The 20867-nt window shown below is 45.3% G+C and overlaps 1 protein-coding gene across 2 annotated transcripts in view; it reads right to left on the bottom strand.

The window, feature by feature from the left end:
• Positions 1-1214: 1214 nt before the first annotated feature.
• DNAH6 (dynein axonemal heavy chain 6) overlaps positions 1215-20867 on the bottom strand; it is a 228579-nt gene continuing 208926 nt past the window's right edge. For both annotated transcript variants that reach the window (XM_032352621.1, XM_032352622.1), the window contains 6 exons: positions 18514-18641; positions 14561-14746; positions 13978-14050; positions 13102-13253; positions 10002-10224; positions 1215-1651 (listed from right to left, as the gene is read on the bottom strand). In XM_032352621.1, the coding sequence (XP_032208512.1) occupies positions 1548-1651; positions 10002-10224; positions 13102-13253; positions 13978-14050; positions 14561-14746; positions 18514-18641 (866 nt within the window). In that variant the 3' untranslated portion in view covers positions 1215-1547. The remainder of the gene's footprint in view (positions 1652-10001; positions 10225-13101; positions 13254-13977; positions 14051-14560; positions 14747-18513; positions 18642-20867) is intronic.

Here is a 20867-nt window from a genome sequence, read left to right as displayed (position 1 = left end):
CCGTGCACCCTGTATTGCAGGGGTAGGAGGGTTCAGTGTTCCCGGATTCCCTTGCTGCTATGTTTAAGATTCTCCTAATGAGCTAGATTTACGTGCCTTGGAAGGTGAAGGGCTCAGAAGACCTTTTTCTTTGGGAGTGATGGCAGATAAGTGGAGGCTCCAGGAGGCACGCGTTTGTGCAGTGGCCCGGCGCTACATTTCCTTGTCCAGACAGTCGCCTGCTCCACGAGTGTGGTACAGCTGTGAGGTCGGCAGTTTCCCACAGCTCTCTGACCTTGGGTTACAGCTGCTGTGGTGCCCGATACCCACCTCTGACTTCTGCTACAGCCATTCCCATGGCTTAGTAAGCACCTTTCCCGCTTGGAAGGCCAAGAGTAGCCTCGGATTCCTGCTCTGAACTTTTTTTTTTTTTTTTTAAATCTTTTATTTATTTGACAGACAGAGATCACAAGTAGGCAGAGAGGCAGGCAGAGAGAGAGAGGGGGAAGCAGACTCCCCACTGAGCAGAGAGCCTGATGCGGGGCTCGATCCCAGGACCCTGGGATTATGACCTGAGCCGAAGGCAGTGGCTTAACCCACTGAGCCACCCAGGCGCCCCCTCCTGCTCTGAACTCGTAAGGTAATAGAAGTGCTCTTTGCTTCTCCGGGACTTGAGTCTGTTTTTTTAAACTTGGATAGGAATGGGGATGAAGGTGGAAGTAAAATGGGAAGGCAGGATTACTGGGCCTGACCCAATTCTTGTAAATTTCTGTTACGGGGGTGATGTAGCTTTATCCATCCTAACCAGGTGATCCCCAGTTTCTTGGCTCGTGTTATGGCTGAGGAGGCAAACAGACCCTTGTTGGTTTGCCACAGTGACTGCCCCATCTTAGTACTGGCCCAACAACCTCTACTTGTGGTGAGGAGGCGGGCTCAGACCATCCTGGCTGGGACTTGGCTGCTTTTCACACAGGCTCATCTAAAGTGGAAGGAGAAGCTCTGTACTTGGGCAGGACCAACCTGCACTTCGTGAAGCATAGCAGCTTTTTCTGAGGATTGTAGTATAGCCCCGTAGGGTGGGGGAACAGGCATCTTGGGATCAAGATCTTGTTATGTAGCTCATTTGCTCATCAGCTTCCCCTGTGCTGGGCTCTGAACCTTAATCATTTCCCAGAAATGGAAACACCTGGAACCATGTGACTGCAGTGGACACAAGGCCTTTTGTATTAGCGTATTAGCGTGAGGAGGAAGGAAGCCCATGTGGGTAAGGCATGGCTGAGCTCTGACTCGCCCAGGCTATTGATGGGAAGCTGCCTGACTCACCTGGGGGAGGGGAGCAGGTTTAAGAGGTGAGTGCTGAACCCACTGCTTTCACATCAGAGCTTGAATTACCAACAGGAAGAAACATTCAAAGTTTATTTTAGGTTGGAAGAGAAAAACCACATTACTACCCTCTTAAGTCAGATCCAAAGTAAAGCTGTTTTGCTCACATATAAGTTCTGCAGAACTTGTCCCCCATCAGGAAAGATCTCTGGCCTGGTTCTTTTTTAGCAGGAGGTGGCAACTTTTCACTCATTTAGCTGGCAGAGCAAAGCTGATCCCTTGGCAATCCAGTAATCTTTGGACCGCTTCGAAGGTAAGAGGACAGTAACCACAAAGTTGGTTGAATGACCTAGTTAAGGATACAAGAACAAAAGGTTTGTTAAAGAATAACCCCTTGATACAGAGAGCACTATATCAAGACACCTGGTTTCAGGCCTGACTCAGTCTGTAAAGATAATGGGCAGCTAGTCCTTTACAGATTTTAGTTTTCTGCTCTGTAAGATGAATATGTTAGGACGTGATCCTTTAGGCCCTGTCTAGCTCTGACTTTGTATAATGTTGTAAAGGATGTTCCAGATTCTCTGCAGTCTGACTGAGGGAACACTGGACTACAATTCAGCCCCGAGTTTTTAGTGGGACTTGGGATGCATTTGGTAGGTTGGGCATCTGTTCACTTGTCCATCTGTCTGTCTATCTGTGCGTGCTTTGTTTCACCCTGCAGTTGGGCACCAGGGCTCCTGAAATGACTAAGCACAATTGTAGATATCTGGTCCTCAGGTGTGGGGCATCTGAAGTAAGAGGTCACGTTTGCACTTTTGCACCAGGACCAGTGTGAGAAGTAGAGCATTCTGCCCTCAAGATGGCACTGCATTCATGGCAAACCCCATCTGTGTGGAAGTTGGAGAAGGTGGTGCTGTCTCCTACAGAGAATGCCTATGTCTTCCCTTTCCTTACTTTTGTATGCCATGCCCTGCATGGTGCCTGGGCAGTGTTTGAGTGACGTTTTGTAGTACAGATGCACCACACACACACACACACACACACACACACACAGAGACCTATACACATATACCTAGACACACACATACACACATTTATATATATATTTAACTGTTAGTTTGATTCAGGATTCGAATGAGGTCCATGCCTTGCAGTAGTGATGGGTTTTTATTTGATTTGATCTGAGAGTCATGTGAGTGGGGGTGGAGTGAGGGAGAGAGAGAATCCCAAGCAGACTCCACACCTAGCAAGGAGCCTGGTGTGGGGATTGATCCCACAACCCTGAGATCACAGCCTCAGCCAAAATCAAGAGTCAGATGCCCAATCTACTGAGCCATCCAGGTGCCCCAGTGATATGTCTCTTAAATCTCTTTCAGTTGGTAGGTTTCCCCCTCCCCCTCTGTTCCTTTTGCCATCCCATTATAATTGTTGAAATAACCAGACTGTCCTGTAAAGTTTCCTACAGTCTGGATTTTTGCTGACAGCATCCTCTGGTGATTTTAAATGTGTTCCTCTATCCCTGTAAAGGGGTGGTTAGATCTAGGCCATGATCACATTCAGGTTTGAGTTTTTGGGGGCAAGAATACTTGAATAGGTTGTGTGTACTTCCATCAGGAAGCACCTTATGTCTGATTGTCTTTCTTTGTTGGGATATTAGCTGTTGATAATTATTACTTAGAGCCATTATTTCATTAGGGTTAATAATAATTTTTATTTATAAAAATTTATGCCCCCCCTTTTAAAATTTTATTAACACATAGTGTATTATTTGCTTCAGGGGTACAGGTCTGTGAATCCTCGGTCTTACACAATTCACAGCACTCATCATAGCACATACCCTCCCCAGTGTCCATAACCCAGCCACCCTATCTTTCCCCCCACACCCCCCAAGCAACCCTAAGTTTCTTTCCTGAGAGTCTCTTATGGTTGTCTCTCTCCCTGGTCCCATTTTGTTTCATTTTTCTCCCCTCCCTTCCCCCACCCCCTACAACCTCCCACTCTGCCTCTCAAATTGCTCATATCAGAGAGATCATATAATTGTCTTTCTCGGATTGACTTATTTCACTCAGCATAATACTCTCGAGTTCCATTCACATGGTGGCAAATGGCAAGATTTTGTTTTTTTGATGGCTGCATAACGTTCCACTGTGTATATATACACATCTTCCTTATCCATTCATCTGTTGATGGACATCTAGGTTCTTTCCACAGTTTGGCCATTGTTGACACTGCTGTTATAAACATTCAGGTGAATGTGCCCCTCTGGATCCCTACATTTGTATCTTTAGGGTAAATACCCAGTAGTGCGATTGCTGGGTCGTAGGGTAGCTCTGTTTTCGACTTTTTGAGGAACCTCCATACTGTTTTCCAGAGTGGCTGCACCAGCTTGCATTCCCACCAACAGTGTAGGGGGGTTCCCCTTTGTTTGCATCCTCACCGACATCTGTTCTTTCCTGACTGGTTAATTTTAGCCATTCTGACTGGTGTGTGGTGGTATCTCATTGTGGTTTTGATTTGTATTTCCCTGATGCTGAGTGATGTTGAACACTTTTTCATGTGTCTGTTGGCCATTTGGATGTCTTCTTTGCAGAAATGTTCATCTCTTCTACCCCTTTCTTGATTGGATTCGTTGTTCTTTAAGTGTTGAGTCTGAGAAGTTCCTATAGATTTTGGATACTAGTCCTTTATCTGATATGTCATTTGCAAATATCTTCTCCCATTCTATCAGTTGTCTTTTGTTTTTTTTGACTGTTTCCTTTGCTGTGCAAAAGCTTTCGATCTTGATGACGTCCCAATAGTTCATGTATGCCCTGGCTTCCCTTGCCTTTGGTGATGTTTCTAGGAAGAAGTTGCTGCGACTGAGGTCAAAGAGGTTGCTGCCTGTGTTCTCCTCAAGGATTTTGATGGATTCCTGTCTCATGTTGAGGTCTTTCATCCATTTTGATTCTATTTTTGTGGGTGGTATAAGGATATAGTTCAGTTTCATTCTTCTGCATGTGGTGGTCCAATTTTCCAAACATATTTGTTGAAGAGACTATCTTTTCCATTGGACATTCTTTCCTGTTTTGTCAAAGATTAGTTTACCATAGAGCTGAGGGTCCATTTCTGGGCTCTCTATTCTGTTACGTGGATCTGTGTGTCTGTTTTTGTGCCAGTACCATACTATCTTGATGATGACAGCTTTGTAATAGAGCTTGAAGTCGAATTATGATGCCACCAACTTTGGCTTTCTTTTTCGGCATTCCTCTGGGTATTTGAGGTCTTTTCTGTCTGATAAAATTTTAATGTTATTTGTTCCATTTCTTTGAAATAATTATGGTATTTTGATAGGGATTGCATTAAATGTGTAGATTGCTTTAGGTTGCATAGACATTTTCACATTGGGTCTAAAATGAGCATATCCATGGGTCTTGTTTTTTTTTTTTTTTAATCCATTCTGAATCCCTTTGTCTTTTGATTGGGGCATTTAGGGTTAACTATTGAAAGATATGAATTTAGTACCTTTGTATTGCCTGTAAGGTGACTGTTACTGCATATTGTTTCTGTTCCTTTCTGGTCTGTTACTTTTAGGCTCTCTCTTTGCTTAGAGGACCCTTTCAGTATTTCCTGTAGGGCTGGTTTGGTGTTTGCAAATTGTTTTAGTTTTTGTTTTTCCTGGAAGGTTTTAATCTCTCCTTCTATTTTCAATGATAGGCTAGCTGGATATAGTATTCTTGGCTTCATATTTTTCTTATTTAGTGCTCTGAGTAGATCATGTCAGTCCTTTTTGGCCTTCCAGTTCTCTGTGGATAGTTCTGCTGCCAATCTAATATTTCTACCATTGTATGTTACAGATGTCTTGTCCCAAGCTGCTTTCAAGATCTTCTCTTTGTCACTGAGACTTGTAAGGTTTACTATTAGATGACAGGGTGTGGACCTATTTTTATCAGTTTTGAGGGGGGTTTCTCTGTGCCTCTTGGATTTTGATGCTTGTTCCCTTTGCCAAATTAGGGAAATTCTCTGCTATCATTTGCTCCAATATACCTTCTGCCCCTTTCTTCTTCTTCTAGGATCCCAATTCGTCTTTTTTTTTTTTTTTTAATATCACCAAATTGTACATTAAAAAAAAAGATTTTATTTATTTGACAGAGAGATCACAAGTAGTTAGAGAGGCAGACATATAGAGAGAGGGGGAAGCAGGATCTCTGCTGAGCAGGGAGCCCCATGTGGGCCTTGATCCCAGGACCCTGAGATCATGACCTAAACCAAAGGCAAAGATTTTTATCTTTGATCAAGAAAGGATGTGTATTCTGTTACTTTGGGATGGAATGTTCTAAATATATCTGTGATGTCCCTCTGGTCATCACTTAACCCACTGAACCACTGAGGCACCCTGGGGATCCCAAATATTCTGATATTGTTTCGTCTTGTGGTATCACTTATCTCTTGAATTCTCCCCTCGTGGTCCAGTAGTTGTTTCTCTCTCTTGCTCAGCTTCTTTATTCTCCATCATTTGGTCTTTTATATCACTAATTCTCTCCCTTGCCTCATTCATCCTAGCCGTAAGAGCCTCCCATTTTTTTTATAGCACCTCATTAATAGCTTTTTAAAATTTCAACTTGGTTAGATTTTAGTTCTTTTATTTCTTCAGAAAGGGATTTTATTTCTCCAGAAAGTAATTCTCTAGTATCTTCCATGCTTTTTTCGAGCCCAGCTAGAACCTTGATAATTGTCATTCTGAACTCTAGTTCTGACATATTACTAACGTTCGAATTGATTAGGTCCATAGCCATGGTACTGCCTCTTGTTCTTTTTTTTTTTTTTTTTTTGAGGTGGGTTTTTCCATCTTGTTGTTTTATCCAGGTAAGAATAGATGAATGAGAGAACAAAATACTAAAAGGGTAGCAAAGACCCCAGAAAAATATACACTAACCAAATCGGAGGAGACCCAAAACCAGGGGGCAAGGAGGTGAAAGGAAAAGAGAAAAAAAATAGATACATATTTTAAAAATATAATACACACACACACACTAGTGAATAGAACAGTGCTACACACTTGATTTTGGGTGTATTTTGGTTAGTTACAAGAAACTGTCTCCCAAAATTTTAAAGAAAGAAAAACTTACACACACAAAAATAACGGTATACACAATGAAGGGATAGAATATGACCGTAAAGATAAAAATTAAATAAGGTTCTAAAAAAGGAATTGATAAGATAGGAAGTTGGTTGAAAAAAAGAACAAAAAAAAGAAGAAAGAATGTGATCAGGCTGGAGACTAGAACAAAGCCATGTGCTAGATTTAAGGTATATTTTGATCTGTTAGAAGAAACTGTATCCCAAAATTTTAAAGAGAGAAAAACCTATATGTATACAAAAAACTAGGTTAAATACAATGAAGGGATAAAAATGAGTATAACAATGAAAATTTAAAAATATTTTTTAAAAAAGGTATTGATAGGTAAAATAGTTTAGGGGCACCTGGGTGACTCAGTGGGTTAAAGCCTCTGCCTTTGGCTCGGGTCATGATCCCAGGGTCCTGGGATCAAGCCCCACATGGGGCTCTCTGCTCGGTGGGGAGCCTGCTTCCTCCTCTCTCTCTGCCTGCCTCTCTTCCTACTTGTGATCTCTGTCAAATAAATAAATAACATCTTTAAAAAAAAAGATAAAATAGTTTAAAAAGGTTAAGATAGGGAAGGGAAAAATTAAAAAAATAAAATAAGAAAAAAAAAATTTAAGAAATTTAACTTTGAAAGAGTAAAGAATCATGGGGAAAAAGCCATGAATTCTTTGTCGTGTATTCCTGTAGCTCTGATGTTTTGCAGTTCTCATTGATGGGTGAACTTGGTCTTGGCTGGATGTTCTTGGTCCTTTGGGGGAGATTCCTGTTGCAGTGGTTCTCAAATGTCTTTGCCTAAGGGAGAACTGCATCACCCTTGCCAGGGGTTGGGCTAAGTAATCTGCTTGGGTTTGTTCTTGGTAGCTTTGTTCCCTGAATGATTTCTGTACAGATTTGGAGGAAGGAGTGAGGATGGTGGCCTCCCAGTCTCTAGCCCCTGTAGGAGCTGAGAGCTCGGGGCCCCACTCCTCAGTGCACCTTCAAGGAAAGCAGTCAATCACTCCCATCTCCCTGGTCTCTGGCCACATTTCGAGCTTACCCAACCTGTGACTGAGTGTTTCTATCTCTAGCACATGGCTCTGTTTGGAGTCTCCAAACACAGCAGATTCCTGCAGCACGCTTCTGTGCTGCTCCTCCCAGAGGAGGAAGGGGGAAGGGTGTCTCTTCTGGATCTGCCACCTGTGGGGTCTTGCTCAAAGAGCAGTGGCCTTACTGTGCCTTGGACCATAGTTTAAGGTAGCCCCAAACTGAGAGCTCACTTGGCTCTCGGCTCTGTCTTTGCAGCCAGTTTCCCTGCTCCAATACCTGGGAGCTCTGCCAGCTTCAGACACCCCTGGTCTTTTTGTGACCCCACGGGTCCTGAGACCACACTCTCCCTGAGTTCTCCACCCCCTGCTTAGCCTCTAGAGTGATGTCCCTCAGTGGAGCAGACTTCTAAAAGTTCCAATTTTGTGCTCCATTGCTCTACTGCTTGCTTGGAGCCAGCCCCTCCCTCAGCAGTCTCTCTTTCCATATGTTGCCTTGGGTTCAGTTCTACACACGTCCTACCTTCCAGAAAGTGGTTGCTTTTCTGTTCCTAGAGTTGCTGCTCTTCTTGTCTTCAATTTCCTGTTGAGTTTGTAGGTGTTCAGAATGGTTTGATAACTAGCTGAACTCCTGGGACCTGATGATATTTATGTCTACTCCTCCGCCATCTTGCTCCTCCAGTTAATAATAATTTTAAAATTTAGTGATGATTAAGTGTAAGGAATCCATTGGTGATTTAGTTTTTGTATATAGTATGACATAGGGTCTAAGTTTGGTAAAACCAATTGTCCAAGCACCATTTGTGGAAGAATTTCTTTCTTCCTGATCTATTTTATAATGCATTTTATTTGAGAGTATAAGAGAGGAAGAGAGAGAGAAAGAGAGCGAGCACACACAGAGGGAGAAGGAGAAGCAGACTCTCTGTGGGCAGAGAGCCTGATGTGGGCTGGATCCTAGGACTCTGGGGCCCTGTGCCTAATGGACATGCTTAACTGACTGAGCCACCCAGGCACAAAACAAGGTCTATTTAGTGATAACAAAGTGATAGTACAAAGCTTCCAAGGAGGGAGGGGACCTGAGAGGGTTGTCTGCAACATCATTTTATTTTTTTTTATTTTTTTTTTTAAAGATTTTATTTATTTATTTGACAGAGAGAGATCACAAGTAGGCAGAGAGGCAGGCAGAGGGAGAGAGAGGAGGAAGCAGGCTCCCTGCTGAGCAGAGAGCCCGATGCGGGACTCGATCCCAGGACCCTGAGATCATGACCTGAGCTGAAGGCAGCGGCTTAACCCACTGAGCCACCCAGGCGCCCTGCAACATCATTTTAATTACTATCTTTTCTTGGTTTCTCTTGCTGAGAAGACAGAGTTCCTATTGGAATTTTAGCCAATAATAAGACAAATGACTTTTACAGAATAGGTAAAAGACTTGAACAGACAGTTCATCAAAGTAGATACAAATAAGTACCAGAAAAGATGGCTAGCATCCTTAGTCATTAGGGAAATGCAAAGTAAAACCACAAGAAGATACCACTATATTCTCTTGTCCACCTACCTGACATCTAAAATTACAAGGACTGATTATCCTAAGTGGTCATGAGGATGTGGAGGAGCTGGAACCCTTACATCCCACTAGTGGAAGTGTTCAATGGTGTGGCCACTTTGAAAACAGTGTTTCTTCAATTCTGGAAAGTTATCAGCTATTATTATCTCTCTTTCATCCTCTTTCTCCTTCCAGATTGGAAAGATTTCTCCTTTCCAGAAAATGTAAAATTTGGCTCCTTTCATGATGTCACTTTTTTTTTTTTTTTTTTTTAATCTCATTGTGCTGTATTGTGAGGGATTTCCTTAGCTCATTCCCTGCTCACTCTTTAGCTGTGTCCTAACTCTGTATGGGGCAGATCTTCAGTCTCTGTTTTTTTTTTTTTTTTTTTTTTTAATATTTTATTTATTTGACAGAGATCACAAGTAGGCAGAGAGGCTGGGGGTGGGGGGAAGTAGGCACCCCGCTGAGCAGAGAGCCTAATGTGGGGCTTGATCCCAGGACCCTGGGATCATGACCTGGGCTGAAGGCAGAGGCTTTAACTTACTGAGCCACCCAGGCACCCCTTCAGTCTCTGTTGATACAGCTTTCTACTTGGTTCCTTTTTTCAGGGCTATGTCTTAGTTTCAGGCCCACTCAGATTCCCCTTTCTTCAACATGGCATTCCATTTTTGGTTTATTTTCAAATCCATTTTCTATGATGAGTCTCAGTGGCTTTGGTGAGCAAGAGATTTTTGTATGTACTCAGGTCATCATTTTTTGAAATTAGAAGTCACTGTTCAATAAGCTCTATTTTCTACTTATTAGAATAGAAGAAAGTATTAGTTTTATACTGTCAATCCATTCTCAGAGTTTAAAGAAAGAGAATTTATAACATTTATAAATTAATATGTTATAAGTGGCCTCCTTTTAAGCTTTGCTAATTGGTTTAAGATCTCCCCTTGCATAGTATACGTTTTTTTTTTTTTTTTTTTTTTTTGACTTTGTAGTTTGTGTTTTGTCATCATCTGGGCCAGTGTTTATGCATCCTTACCTGTGGTTGAGAGCGTTCCTGCTCGGGCCCCTGTTTTATAAAGTGGGGAGTGGTAAAGTGTCGGGTTTGGCACATAATTTTGTTGAGGTTCAAAATGCACCACGGGCAGCATTGGATTCATCTGTCCTGGCAGTGCATCCTCCATCACCATCTCCGTGTTGTCCCATCGAGAAGCATCCATGAACATCCCATGAACAAGAACGCCATCCTGAGGAGAGGGCAACTGAAAGATGAACAGAAGTTTTAAGGTGAGGAGAAGGGCCTTAGCTGCTGTGGGCTGTTTTCTGAGCCCCACATCCTCACCAGTTAGTTCTAAGAACCACTCTACAGATTGCTATTATTACTCACATTCTGGAGAGGAAAATACAGAGGCTTGGAAAGGTAAAATGACTTCTCAGTTTGACACCAAATCTCATACTTCCCATACTCCACTACACTTGATCTTAGCCAAAAGGCCGAGAAGCGACATATACTCCACTAAAATCCCTAATAGGAAAGCCATTGATGGGCTTCAGACTATCCTATATTATGTCCTGACTTTCTCCTTCTCATGGGAAGTGGGTGGGATAGGAGGGCTGTTTGGTTTAGCAAGGTCTTTCTGGGGTTTGGGTGTCCTGCTAAAGACAGACTCTATATCTCTAATAACACAGAGCACCAATGGAAAGTTCCTTTTTTGTTTTCAGAAATTACTCTAGATTTTTCATGTTTCTCTTAAAGCGGGTGGGGGAGAGAGAGACAGAGAAAGATCCTGGCCCTTAGTGGCCCGTGACTGGATGCCACCCTTGGTGTACAATTTCAGACAGTTGTAGGCTTCCGTGTTGTCCTTCCTCAAACACTGAGTGCCGCTGGCCATTTGTGGAGCTAGTTATCTTTGGGACAATTGGAGCTTTGCACCTGCAGGCAGATGACCAAGTGTGTGGACACAGGTAGTATATTTTTATCATGAACAAAAGAATGGTAAGATGTTTTTGGCTAGTCTTTACTTTTTAGCATCCTGAACTTTGTCTCCTGGGCAGGTTCGGGGAGGAGAGAGGGGGCCTTCCTGTCTTGGGGGCTGCTGTGTACACTTGTGCAGTTTGCCTTAGGACAGGCTGAAATCCAGCCTGCTATACATGTGCCAGGCCATGTGTGGGAGCCATGTGGGCATCCACCCAGAGGGAGTATGTTTTCCTAAACTGCACAAAGGTGGCAGATGGGCAGACAGTGGCTTGTGTGTAACAGAAATAAAGCTGTGTAAGCAGTCTCTGGGAGACAGGCACTGGGAGGACCACGAGGTGGGCCCATGATGTGACCTGCCATCTCCAGAGAAGGCAGGGATTCTAAGGCAGTGTCACATGCCAGGGCCCACAGTCCAGGTGGAGATGTGGTGTGGGTTGGGGCAGGGTGGAGGAACAGAGGCCCTGGTGGTCAGCATAAGCTTCCATCTGTCAGAGCCAGCCTCCTGGGGCGGGTAAAAATGTGCCAGGCACAGAGCAGGGCCGGCATCCTGGAAGGCCTTAGTGAGAGCTTTTATGTGGATGCCTTCCCGTGGCCTTGGTTATTCCTGATATGGGCCTGGGACACCCTCCTGGCTAAGAAGGGGCTCAAAATAATGAGGAGTGCAACTCTCAATTTATTTTCTCTTTCCTTTAAAAAGCATTTTGATGCTCAAATTTCCTTAAAAGGGTAACTCTTTTTATTGTCATTTTAAATATAGGCAATTAAGAGGCATGGGATATTACAGTATTTCATAAGTAAGCCATGCATATTGGATCAGTTTGTCTTTGTAAGTTTTTGCTTGTGTGAGCAGAGTAGATCAGTCAGATCTGAGTGGGGTGGATGATGACAGAATTATCCAGGAGCAACTTCTACTAACTGATGCCAGGATATGTTAAGAAAGTTAGTCAAGCCATTCACCACAACTCTGTTGATTGGTGCGTGAACACTTTCTTGGAAAAAGCCATCTGGAAGCAGATGTTTGATTTTGTGGCACAAATAGGGAATTATATTTATACGGCTCACTGGTACACAGAGCTCCAGTCCCCGTCGCTATCTCCTTAGCACGTCGAAGCTGGGCAGCTCACATTGGCAGCAGTGGTTCTCATCCCTGGCTGTACACTCAAATCACCAGGGGAGCTTTGGAAAATAATGGTGCCTAATGAAACAGGGGTGATTCTGATGTAACTAGCAGGTAATCTGGGCACTGGGATGTTTAAGAAGTTTCCACAGGTGATCCTGTCAGTCAAGTTTGAGAATCACTGATACTCTAGAGCCATGGTTCTCAAACTTTAGTGGGCCAAGAACCCCATGTAGAACTTGTCACAGTACAGATTTCTGGGCCCCAGCCCAGAGTTTCTGATTCAGTAGATCCGGAATGGGTCCTTGGAATTTGCATTTCTAGTAGGTTCCCAGGTGATGCACAAGCTCCTGTATTGGAATCACACTTTGAGAACTTCTGCTCTAGAAGGAGTAAACTATGTAGGCAAGAAGTTTAAACTGCTTCTCTAGTGCACTCTTGTAAGTTATGCCGTGTATTTGTGGTTATATAATGTATGAAGTTGGTACATCACTTCCGCTGGGGGGCAGCTCAATGAACGGCCAGTAGACTCAGCCTGTAATAGTAGTTCTTTATTGTGGGAGCATTATGTGCTGGTTCATTCTTACCGCATCACCACTCTGAGGCCGGTGGCAGCCCCATCTTAGGGATGAGAACGCTGAGATGCAGACACCCTGGTCATTGTTCTAGCGTACTTAGCTGGCAAAGGGGAAGGTCAGAATTTAGAGTCAGGCCTGCCTGATTCTGAAACCCTTGTTTTTAACATCTTGTTAAAACCCTCATATTTAACCTCTTTATCCATTAAGAAGGAGAAACTTGCCATAGGAATCTAAAGAAATAAATAGTGTTACTTTAAAGAACATCTCTACAAATCAGGCTAATTTGGGCAGTTCCATCTAGGCACTGCTCGCCTGGGGAGTTTGTCTGAGGGCTGTGAATCTTGTCTGCTTCTCGTGCTCCTGCATGTGGGAGACAGTGGGAGAGGGGGTCAGGGAAGGATGGCTGAGATCTCAGATGGCCGTGGGATAGGGCTGCTTTGCTGTAACAGTAGTCAAGGGACGGTACCTCCAAGTCCATGGGCAATTCTTGTCCAAACTTCACTGTCTTGGCAGCTTCTGTAACTGCAGCTTGATCCCGGTAGATGGGAATCACGTTGTATTTGAAACTCAGCTCATCTATAGGCAAATTGTATTTCCGAGCATGATTTTGAAGAGTTCCTATAAATATGAAAACCAGAAAGCTGGATCCTCTGAACAACACTGCCACTTCTCCGCTTGCCTCCGCCAGGCTGCTCTAGCATTTGAGAGGTTCCACTCCAGCGAGAAGTCTCAACCATTAATGCCTTACTCCAAATTAGCTCATCAGACTGGAATCCTGCAGTGATGTTGGGAGGGATGGAGCCATGGCAGGGCTGGGAAGAGAGGGAGGAAGGCCAAGTCTCAAGGGCACTGCTCTGCATCGAGGGAGATAAGCCAGTGCAGGAATTCCAGAGCCCCATCTCCCTAACTTCAAAGTCCTGCTCAGCTTGTTTTATATGGGCTGTATATAAGGCTGGGCCTGCTAGCTGGAGTCCTTGGGGGCTGCTGGAAGGAGTATTTGTTAGAGGGAAGGAAGCTGCGCTGAGGTGGGGCTGGAGCAGGTGGTGCCTTTAAGCATGGGGGTCACACGGGACTGGGGCATGCTGTGGACATTTACAGCAGCAGGGCACACTTGCACAACAGAGAGGGGCAGGGATTAGGTTGTAGGGGAGCATCTGCTGTTTCTGCCATCCTTTCTCCGAGTCAGAGTGGAAGAGCAGGGCCTCACCGAACTGCCCTATAGTCAGCCATGCACAGTTAGGTCAATAGCAGCCAGGCCTTCTCCCCGGCTCCTAGAAACCCAGCTTGTAACCGATCATGGTCTTTTCTGTGGGATTTTTCTTGGGAAAGCATGGTTGGTTACCTGTTAGAAATCCTTGAGGAAAGAAGAAACCGGAGATCCAGAAGGACTTAGGCTGCCCCCTTTTGAGCCACAACTAAAGGAGAAACATCACACCATCATGTATTGTTTTTCTAAAATGGAGTTTGTCATTTAAATCAAAGTCAGATTTTGGAGGGCCTCTCAGGAGACTGAATCTCGACCAGCCTGTTAGTCACCAGTCTCATTCTCACTGCCTGTATGTTCCCTTTCCTCACCCAACAGCCTGAGCATAAAACCAGAAACTGGTTATTTCAGAGGGTGTGGAAGAGGGGAGACCACAGCAAGGTCACACCTGGCACTTTGGACCCATGTCAGATTGGTTCTGTACCTCATAGCAGGGTCCCATGAATTAGATCTGAAACTAAAAGGGCATGTGGCAATTAGGGCCAAGGGCAAAGTACATTATGATCATCATGACTTTCAAATTGATGCCATTCTGGAAGTTTCTGTCTCTTTGGGTTCAGATGATCCTTCAACGGTTGTTAGTGTTTCAGTTCGCTAGGGCTTCCTAAGGACTTTGAGGCCTACTGTGTTCATCAAACCCCAAAGCAATGAATTTTCTTACATCCACAAATGCAGTCCTTAGGATAAGATCTTTGACCCATGATCCTAGTGGCTTCAGGGACGGGTAGGCTGTGCTGGACCACAGAGAAGGAACCTGGTTGTTGAGGAAACTGTTATAGACCTTCTCCATCTCCTCAGACATCACCACAAAGCCAGCAATGGCTTTGTTGAGTGTTTCCAGAGAAGTCTGAAAGAACAGGAATGGGGAGGTGCATTTCACAGATGTAATTATCAAGTGTGAGTGCCACTCGTTTGTGGCAGCAGGTCCTACATTGGGCTGAAGGGACAACTTGCTGGGTTCCCCCCTCCCTGCTGGGCCAGACCCTCCAGTCTTTCGTGTATTTTTACAACATGTGACCATAGGGGTGTAAGACCTGGGGTGGGGGACAGTTCTGGTGGTTAATAGCAGAATCCAATGAAATGGAGAGAGGGGAAAGTAGAGAAAATACCCCTGAAGCCTCGAGAAGTGATTTCAAGAACTGCCACTGAACAGCTCTCCTCCAGGCTAAAGGAGAAACGGACCTGATGGTTGGTTAGTTGGGAAGTGTGGGGGTGGTGGTGGGAACCACCTCGTGCCCCCCCTAATTCTGCCCTGAGGCTGCCCATGGCCTCTGAGGTCATAGAGAGGGAAGATTCTTAGATGAGACTAATCTTTTAGCAGGTACCAGAGAGTCTCCTTGAACTGAAAACACTTCCTTAAGGCATGCCCATTACCCACCCCTCACCCCAACAAAAGTCAGAGGCAGACAGCAGTCCTGGGAGATGCTGGGCTGGCAGCAGCCATGGGAAGTACAGGGCAGCAGTTGCTGCCTGGCTAAAGATGAAGGCTGGGCTTGAGGACGGTCCGGCCAGCATGGGTTCCCGTTTTGTGAAAACTACTGCCATCTACTGGAAAGATATTATAGAAAGACGTCAGAGGCCAAATTTATATTGGTCCAGGACCATACAGCTCTGGAGATAGGCCATATGTGGATGAACAAGGTCGGTGAGCCTTTCCTTCCCTCACGGTTACTCCCCAGCACGCCATCTCTCTCCACAAGAGGCAGTGGTATGAAAAAGAAGTTTTAGTTAGATCTGCCCTTGGGACGTGAGGAGCTCTTGGCAGCGTCGGAGAGCAAGGAGACTTCCAGCCAGAGCCAAGGTGGTATTCTACCTTAGATACTGAAAATGGAAAAAGGAGCAGGAGACTTACATAAAATGTTAGGAGAATGCTTAAGTTATGGGGAGAAGGGGGGGGAGAAGGCAGCTAGGGTCTTCCAGGTCTGCTGAAAATAGAGGTCACTTTGCAGCCAATTCTCCCAGAGGAGGTAGTTAATGCAGGCACCATGTTCAGTGAAAGCATAATTTCAAAATGTTCTCTGTGGCTAGAAGCCTGACTAACAGGCTGGCCTCGTCTCTCCCAGGAATGGCCCTGGCTCACAGTTCTGTCACTAGAAGGAGGAGAATGGGTCCCGCAGGTGCTGCCACCTTCCTTGGCCTTTCTTAGTGCCACCTTGGTGCTGCCTTGCTATTCCCTGGATGAAGTGAAGGGGCTTGGCCAGACTCAGGGCAAAGCAGGGCCAAGCACAGGTCAGGATGGGGGAGGCAGGCGGTGAGGGGCCACTGTGCCTCCCTCAGATAGGAGCGCTCTGCCTTGGTTCCCGATGGCCTTGCAGCCTGCTTCTTCCTGGACTCTGCCCTCTTCTGCTTCCTGTAGGTGAATCCCGCCATTATTGGGAGATGGTATTTGACAAGAAGTGGCCACAGGGAGACTTGAGAGCCACACTCATTCACTCGCTCATTCAAAAATTCACGAGGATTTAGTGTGTGTCAGGGGCTAGGGAAACAAAAATGACTACTAATATCCTAGTTTCCCTCTCTTCCAGAAGTTCATTGTCTCCCTGGGGACCCATCTTCATGGAGGGGTAATTACGAAGTAATGTGGTAGGCACAGTGATAGACACAGACATCTAAAATGATGGGGTGCGGAAGAGGGGCTCCTAAGTTATGTGATGGTGGAGGGACAGGTTGGTGTGTCAGGAAGACTTTTTGGAGGAAGCGACATTTGCATTTGTCCGTCTTCAAGTAGGTGAAAGGTCATGATGTAGAGGAAGCAAGACATGAGCAGCATGTCCGTCCTCTGAACAAGAGTCCTCCCTTCCTTTTAGCTGCACACAGCATTCCAATATGGAGACTACACTGCCCACCACCCTCGAAGCTGGGGCACAGCCATGTGACCAAATTTTGGCTAATGGGGTGCAAGAAAAAAAATGATGTATGTAATTTCTGGGTCACATTTTTACGAGGAACCTGCTTTCTCCCAGCCCTCTCTTTCCCCTGTCCCACTGGCTGGCAAAAGGGGACAGTAGGAGCAGCCACTTTAGGCCCAGAGACGCAGGCTAGCTGTTGAAGAAGCAGGTTCTGGGAGAAAGCAGGGAGAAAGCTGGGAGAAAGCAGGTTCCTCGTAAAAATGTGACCCAGAAATTACATACATCATTTTTTTTCTTGCACCCCATTAGCCAGAATTTGGTCACATGGCTGTGCCCCAGCTTCGAGGGTGGTGGGCAGTGTAGTCTCCATAATGGAATGCTGTGTGCAGCTAAAAGGAAGGGAGGACTCTTGTTCAGAGGACGGACATGCTGCTCATGTCTTGCTTCCTCTACATCATGACCTTTCACCTACTTGAAGACGGACAAATGCAAATGTCGCTTCCTCCAAAAAGTCTTCCTGACACACCAGCCTGTCCCTCCACCATCACATAACTTAGGAGCCCCTCTTCAGCGCCAGCTGTTGAGGCTGGAAGAGCCGACCCTCCAGCTGGGGTCCCTAGATGAGCTCACAGAGCAACATGGACTCCCTGCCCCCATAGGGCTTCCTCTGGGCTGTTAGCTGAGAGGGAAGTGAATTTTAATCTTCTTTTGGTCATTGTATTTAGAGGTCTTTATCCTAGCAGCTTAGTCTCTAGGCTGGCTCTTTCCGTGTACAAGGCGTTAAGGGCTGGGCTGGCCCCCCCCCCCCCCCCCCGGCCCGTGACACTGGTGTAGAGCTGACAAGAGCCACAGTCCCAAGGTGAGGGCTTTGCACATTCAGCTGATCCGTACCCCTCTAACCCACAAGCTGAAGTATTACCTGCCAACTAGTAACACTGGGAGACTGTTTTTCTAATAGGAGAGAGTCTTTGGCTTTAAAAGACTTACCCCAGTTGTCCTTCCCAATCTTATCACCAAGCCTTGACTTTGTGCTAGGTATTTGGGTCTTGCTGGGCAGCAAAACTTACCCAGTGAATGCTCTGTATTTGGTCTCTAATAGCTTTTGTGCTTCCCTTATCAAAGTTACACACAGAGAAACCAGGGAGGCCTTCAGCCATCATTATAAATCCAAGGCCGTCCAGAAAGTATTCTGGAGCATAAGGCAAAGGTCCAAATAGTTGTCCTCAAATTTTAGTGGCAGTGAAATCATCTGGGGGTGGGGGAGGTTATTTAAAATTTCTCAGGGAATTCTAACTCAGTAGGTCTGGAGTGGGATCGGGGAACCTGCATTTCAAATGTGTTGCATAGCAGATTCTAACGCGGGCATTTTGTGGCCCAACTTGGAGAAACTCTGGTTTTTATAGTTGTCATAAAGACTGTGTTATTACATGCAAACCGGACGTCAGGAACACGTGCTGAATCTCTCATAATTCAGTGCTTCAGTCCTTGATCAAATGTCTAAGTGAATGCTCACTTCAGGGATGTAAGTTAGGATAATGGGGACACTGGGATCTGCAATGTCACAGACTGATGGAGGCCTTATCAGAGAAGGGCAACGGATTCCTTGGATGGGGGCCGATTCCATTTTAGCCAAGTTGTGTTTGGAGAGTTGTTAGCAAATCCAAATGGAAATGCTGAGGTGGTGGAAACGGAGCATTCTTATGAGGCTACAGTTCTCTAGAAAGCTTTGTTGCCTGCAGGCAGTGCCGGCAGGGAGCGCTCATACGTGTATCAGCTTCAGTAGCTTGTTAAAGCGGTCCACTTCTTGTCCGAGCACCGTAGTCAGGGAGTTAAGGCGTCCTTGAGGATCCCTGACGAAAAGGCTCTCCAACGCACTCTCCATTTCTAGTGTTTCTGAAACACACACAGCTGATTCCTCAGACTGATCATCATGGACTGCGGTCCTCATAGCACTGCCCTTGTCATGCGCTTAGCTTAACTCTTACAAAGCCGACTTCTGCAGCGGGCCTCGACTGAGTGGGAGTCCGGCCATGCACAGACCTCAGTGGCAAATGCCGGCAGGACCAGCAGCTACCTGGTAGGTAAGGGCCATCCCTGGGACCAGAGGAGCCAGGAACCCTGAGTTTTCTCTGCCAGGTGTATGTAAGCCTCCCTCTTCCCTGCCCACAGACATTGCCTCTCAGAGACAAGGGGGTGGTTGGGGGTGGGGAGCGAGGGAAGAGGCAGATTCAGCATCTCTCTTGTTCCTGAGCACTGTTCAGAGGGACTGACTCAGTTTTCAGGCCGGTAGCTCAGGCTAGGTGGAAAGTTTGGCTCTTCGTTTTCCCTACAGTCTAGCAAATGGAGGCTTACCGAAGCTGTACAAAAATGAAGGCCCAGCATTTTACCTGTATGTCTGAGTAAAGTGTTAGTAAGTGAGTGGCTCTGAAGTCCACATACCGAATTCCTTCTGAATTTGCATTTTCACTGCTCTAGAACATTCACACAGCGGTGCAGGTCAGTCTAGTCTTGGGTCATCCACAGTGCTGTGCTTACATGTCCTCGGTCCCCTACCAGCCCCTGAGGGGCTATTCCAACCCTCAGTTCTCTTACTGAACAGTCACATCCCTGTCCCCTTTGCCTTAGCAGATGGCATATTTATTTACACTGAAAATATGTGCTTTATTAAGCTAAGAGAGAAAACTCTCCTAGGTGTCAGTAGAACTCTCTGAACCAAGCACACGGCCTTCCAGCTAGCCATCTGCCAATGCCTCCCTTTTCCACCCAGCCCTCCATCTTCTGTTTGCTTAAAATCCCCTCCTAAACTAACTGACTCAGTTTGCTTCACCACCAACAGAACCCTCTGCTCAGGAGGCATTCTGTTGAGGGCCTGTTTTGGGAGATGACTGGCTTCTGAGGTCACACAGGCCTTTTCTTCTGGGGGTGGGGGGGTTCTTAGGAGGATTGGCAAGAGTCTGTGGTACAGTGATATAATAAATATCTATTTTGGTCTTTGTCCCTGGTTCCTCCTGGCTAGAGCCCCCCAAACCCTTGTAATTTCCTAAGTAAAAGGAGTGATAGGAGCATCATTTTTTATATTTGGCTTTGACCCTGGCTCTGAAATAGCTTTTGAGTGTTAAAGGTGAAAGGAGAGTCTCTGTTAAGGATGTGGCTTTGGAAAGCCTTGAAGGGTAGAGAGCTCGTTGTCAGGGGAATCAACCATGCGATTAGACTTTTAGAACTTTCAGCTTTCTCCTCTGACCTCTTGGAGAAGAGAAGGGCTAGAAGTTGAATCAATCACTAGTGGCTGATGACTTAGTCTATTATGCCTAATAATGAAGCCTCCATAAAGACCCTTACTGAAGGGGTTTGGAGAGCTTCTGTGTAGTAGGAGGGTGGTGTGCCTTGACTCCATGGAAGCTCCTGCTCTTGAGACTCTTCTAGATTGTGGCCTATGTACCTCTTCTTGTGGTTGTTTATCTGTACCTTTTTTATATGCTTTATAATAAACTGGTAAATGTGTTTTCTTGAGTTCTGTGGGCCATTCTAGCAAATTATAAACCTAAGAAAGGGGTTGTGGAAACCCCCAAATTATTGCCAGTTAGTCAGAAGTATAGGTCACAACTTGGGACTTGAGATTGGCATCTAAAGTGGAGGACAGTCTTATGGGATCGAGCCCTTAACCTGTGGGGTCTATGCTAACTCTGGTTAGTGTCAAAATTGGATTGTAGGATACCCAGTTGGTGTCCAGAGAGTTGGAGAATTGAAGCCCACACATTTTATGTCAAAAGTGTTGTGAGTAGAGAGAGAAACACAGTTTACTTTTACACCAGACTAGGAAGTGTAAATCTATAGTCATTCTAAGAAAAGTGTGAGAGTAGATCTCTGATCACTTGGCAAGATTCCTTAACTTACCAGAAAGCAAGGTAATAATAATTTAGCCATTTCTCTTGAATCTAGAAAAAAAAAAATGACACAGATTCTAGAGCATAGCTGTCTAATGGAACACTTTACAATAATGGAAATGTCTTCTGTGTTGTCCAATATGGTAGCACTCAAAATGTGGCTGGTGCAACCGAGGAAATAAATTTTAAATTTTACTTATTTATATTTAAGTTTAAATAGCCACATGTGGCTAGT

The sequence above is a fragment of the Mustela erminea genome, chromosome 7 (genome assembly GCF_009829155.1).
Source record: "Mustela erminea isolate mMusErm1 chromosome 7, mMusErm1.Pri, whole genome shotgun sequence".
Lineage (NCBI taxonomy): Eukaryota > Metazoa > Chordata > Mammalia > Carnivora > Mustelidae > Mustela > Mustela erminea.
The sequence above is the reverse complement of the archived record's forward strand: the minus strand, read 5'-3'. Positions and strand labels throughout refer to the sequence as shown.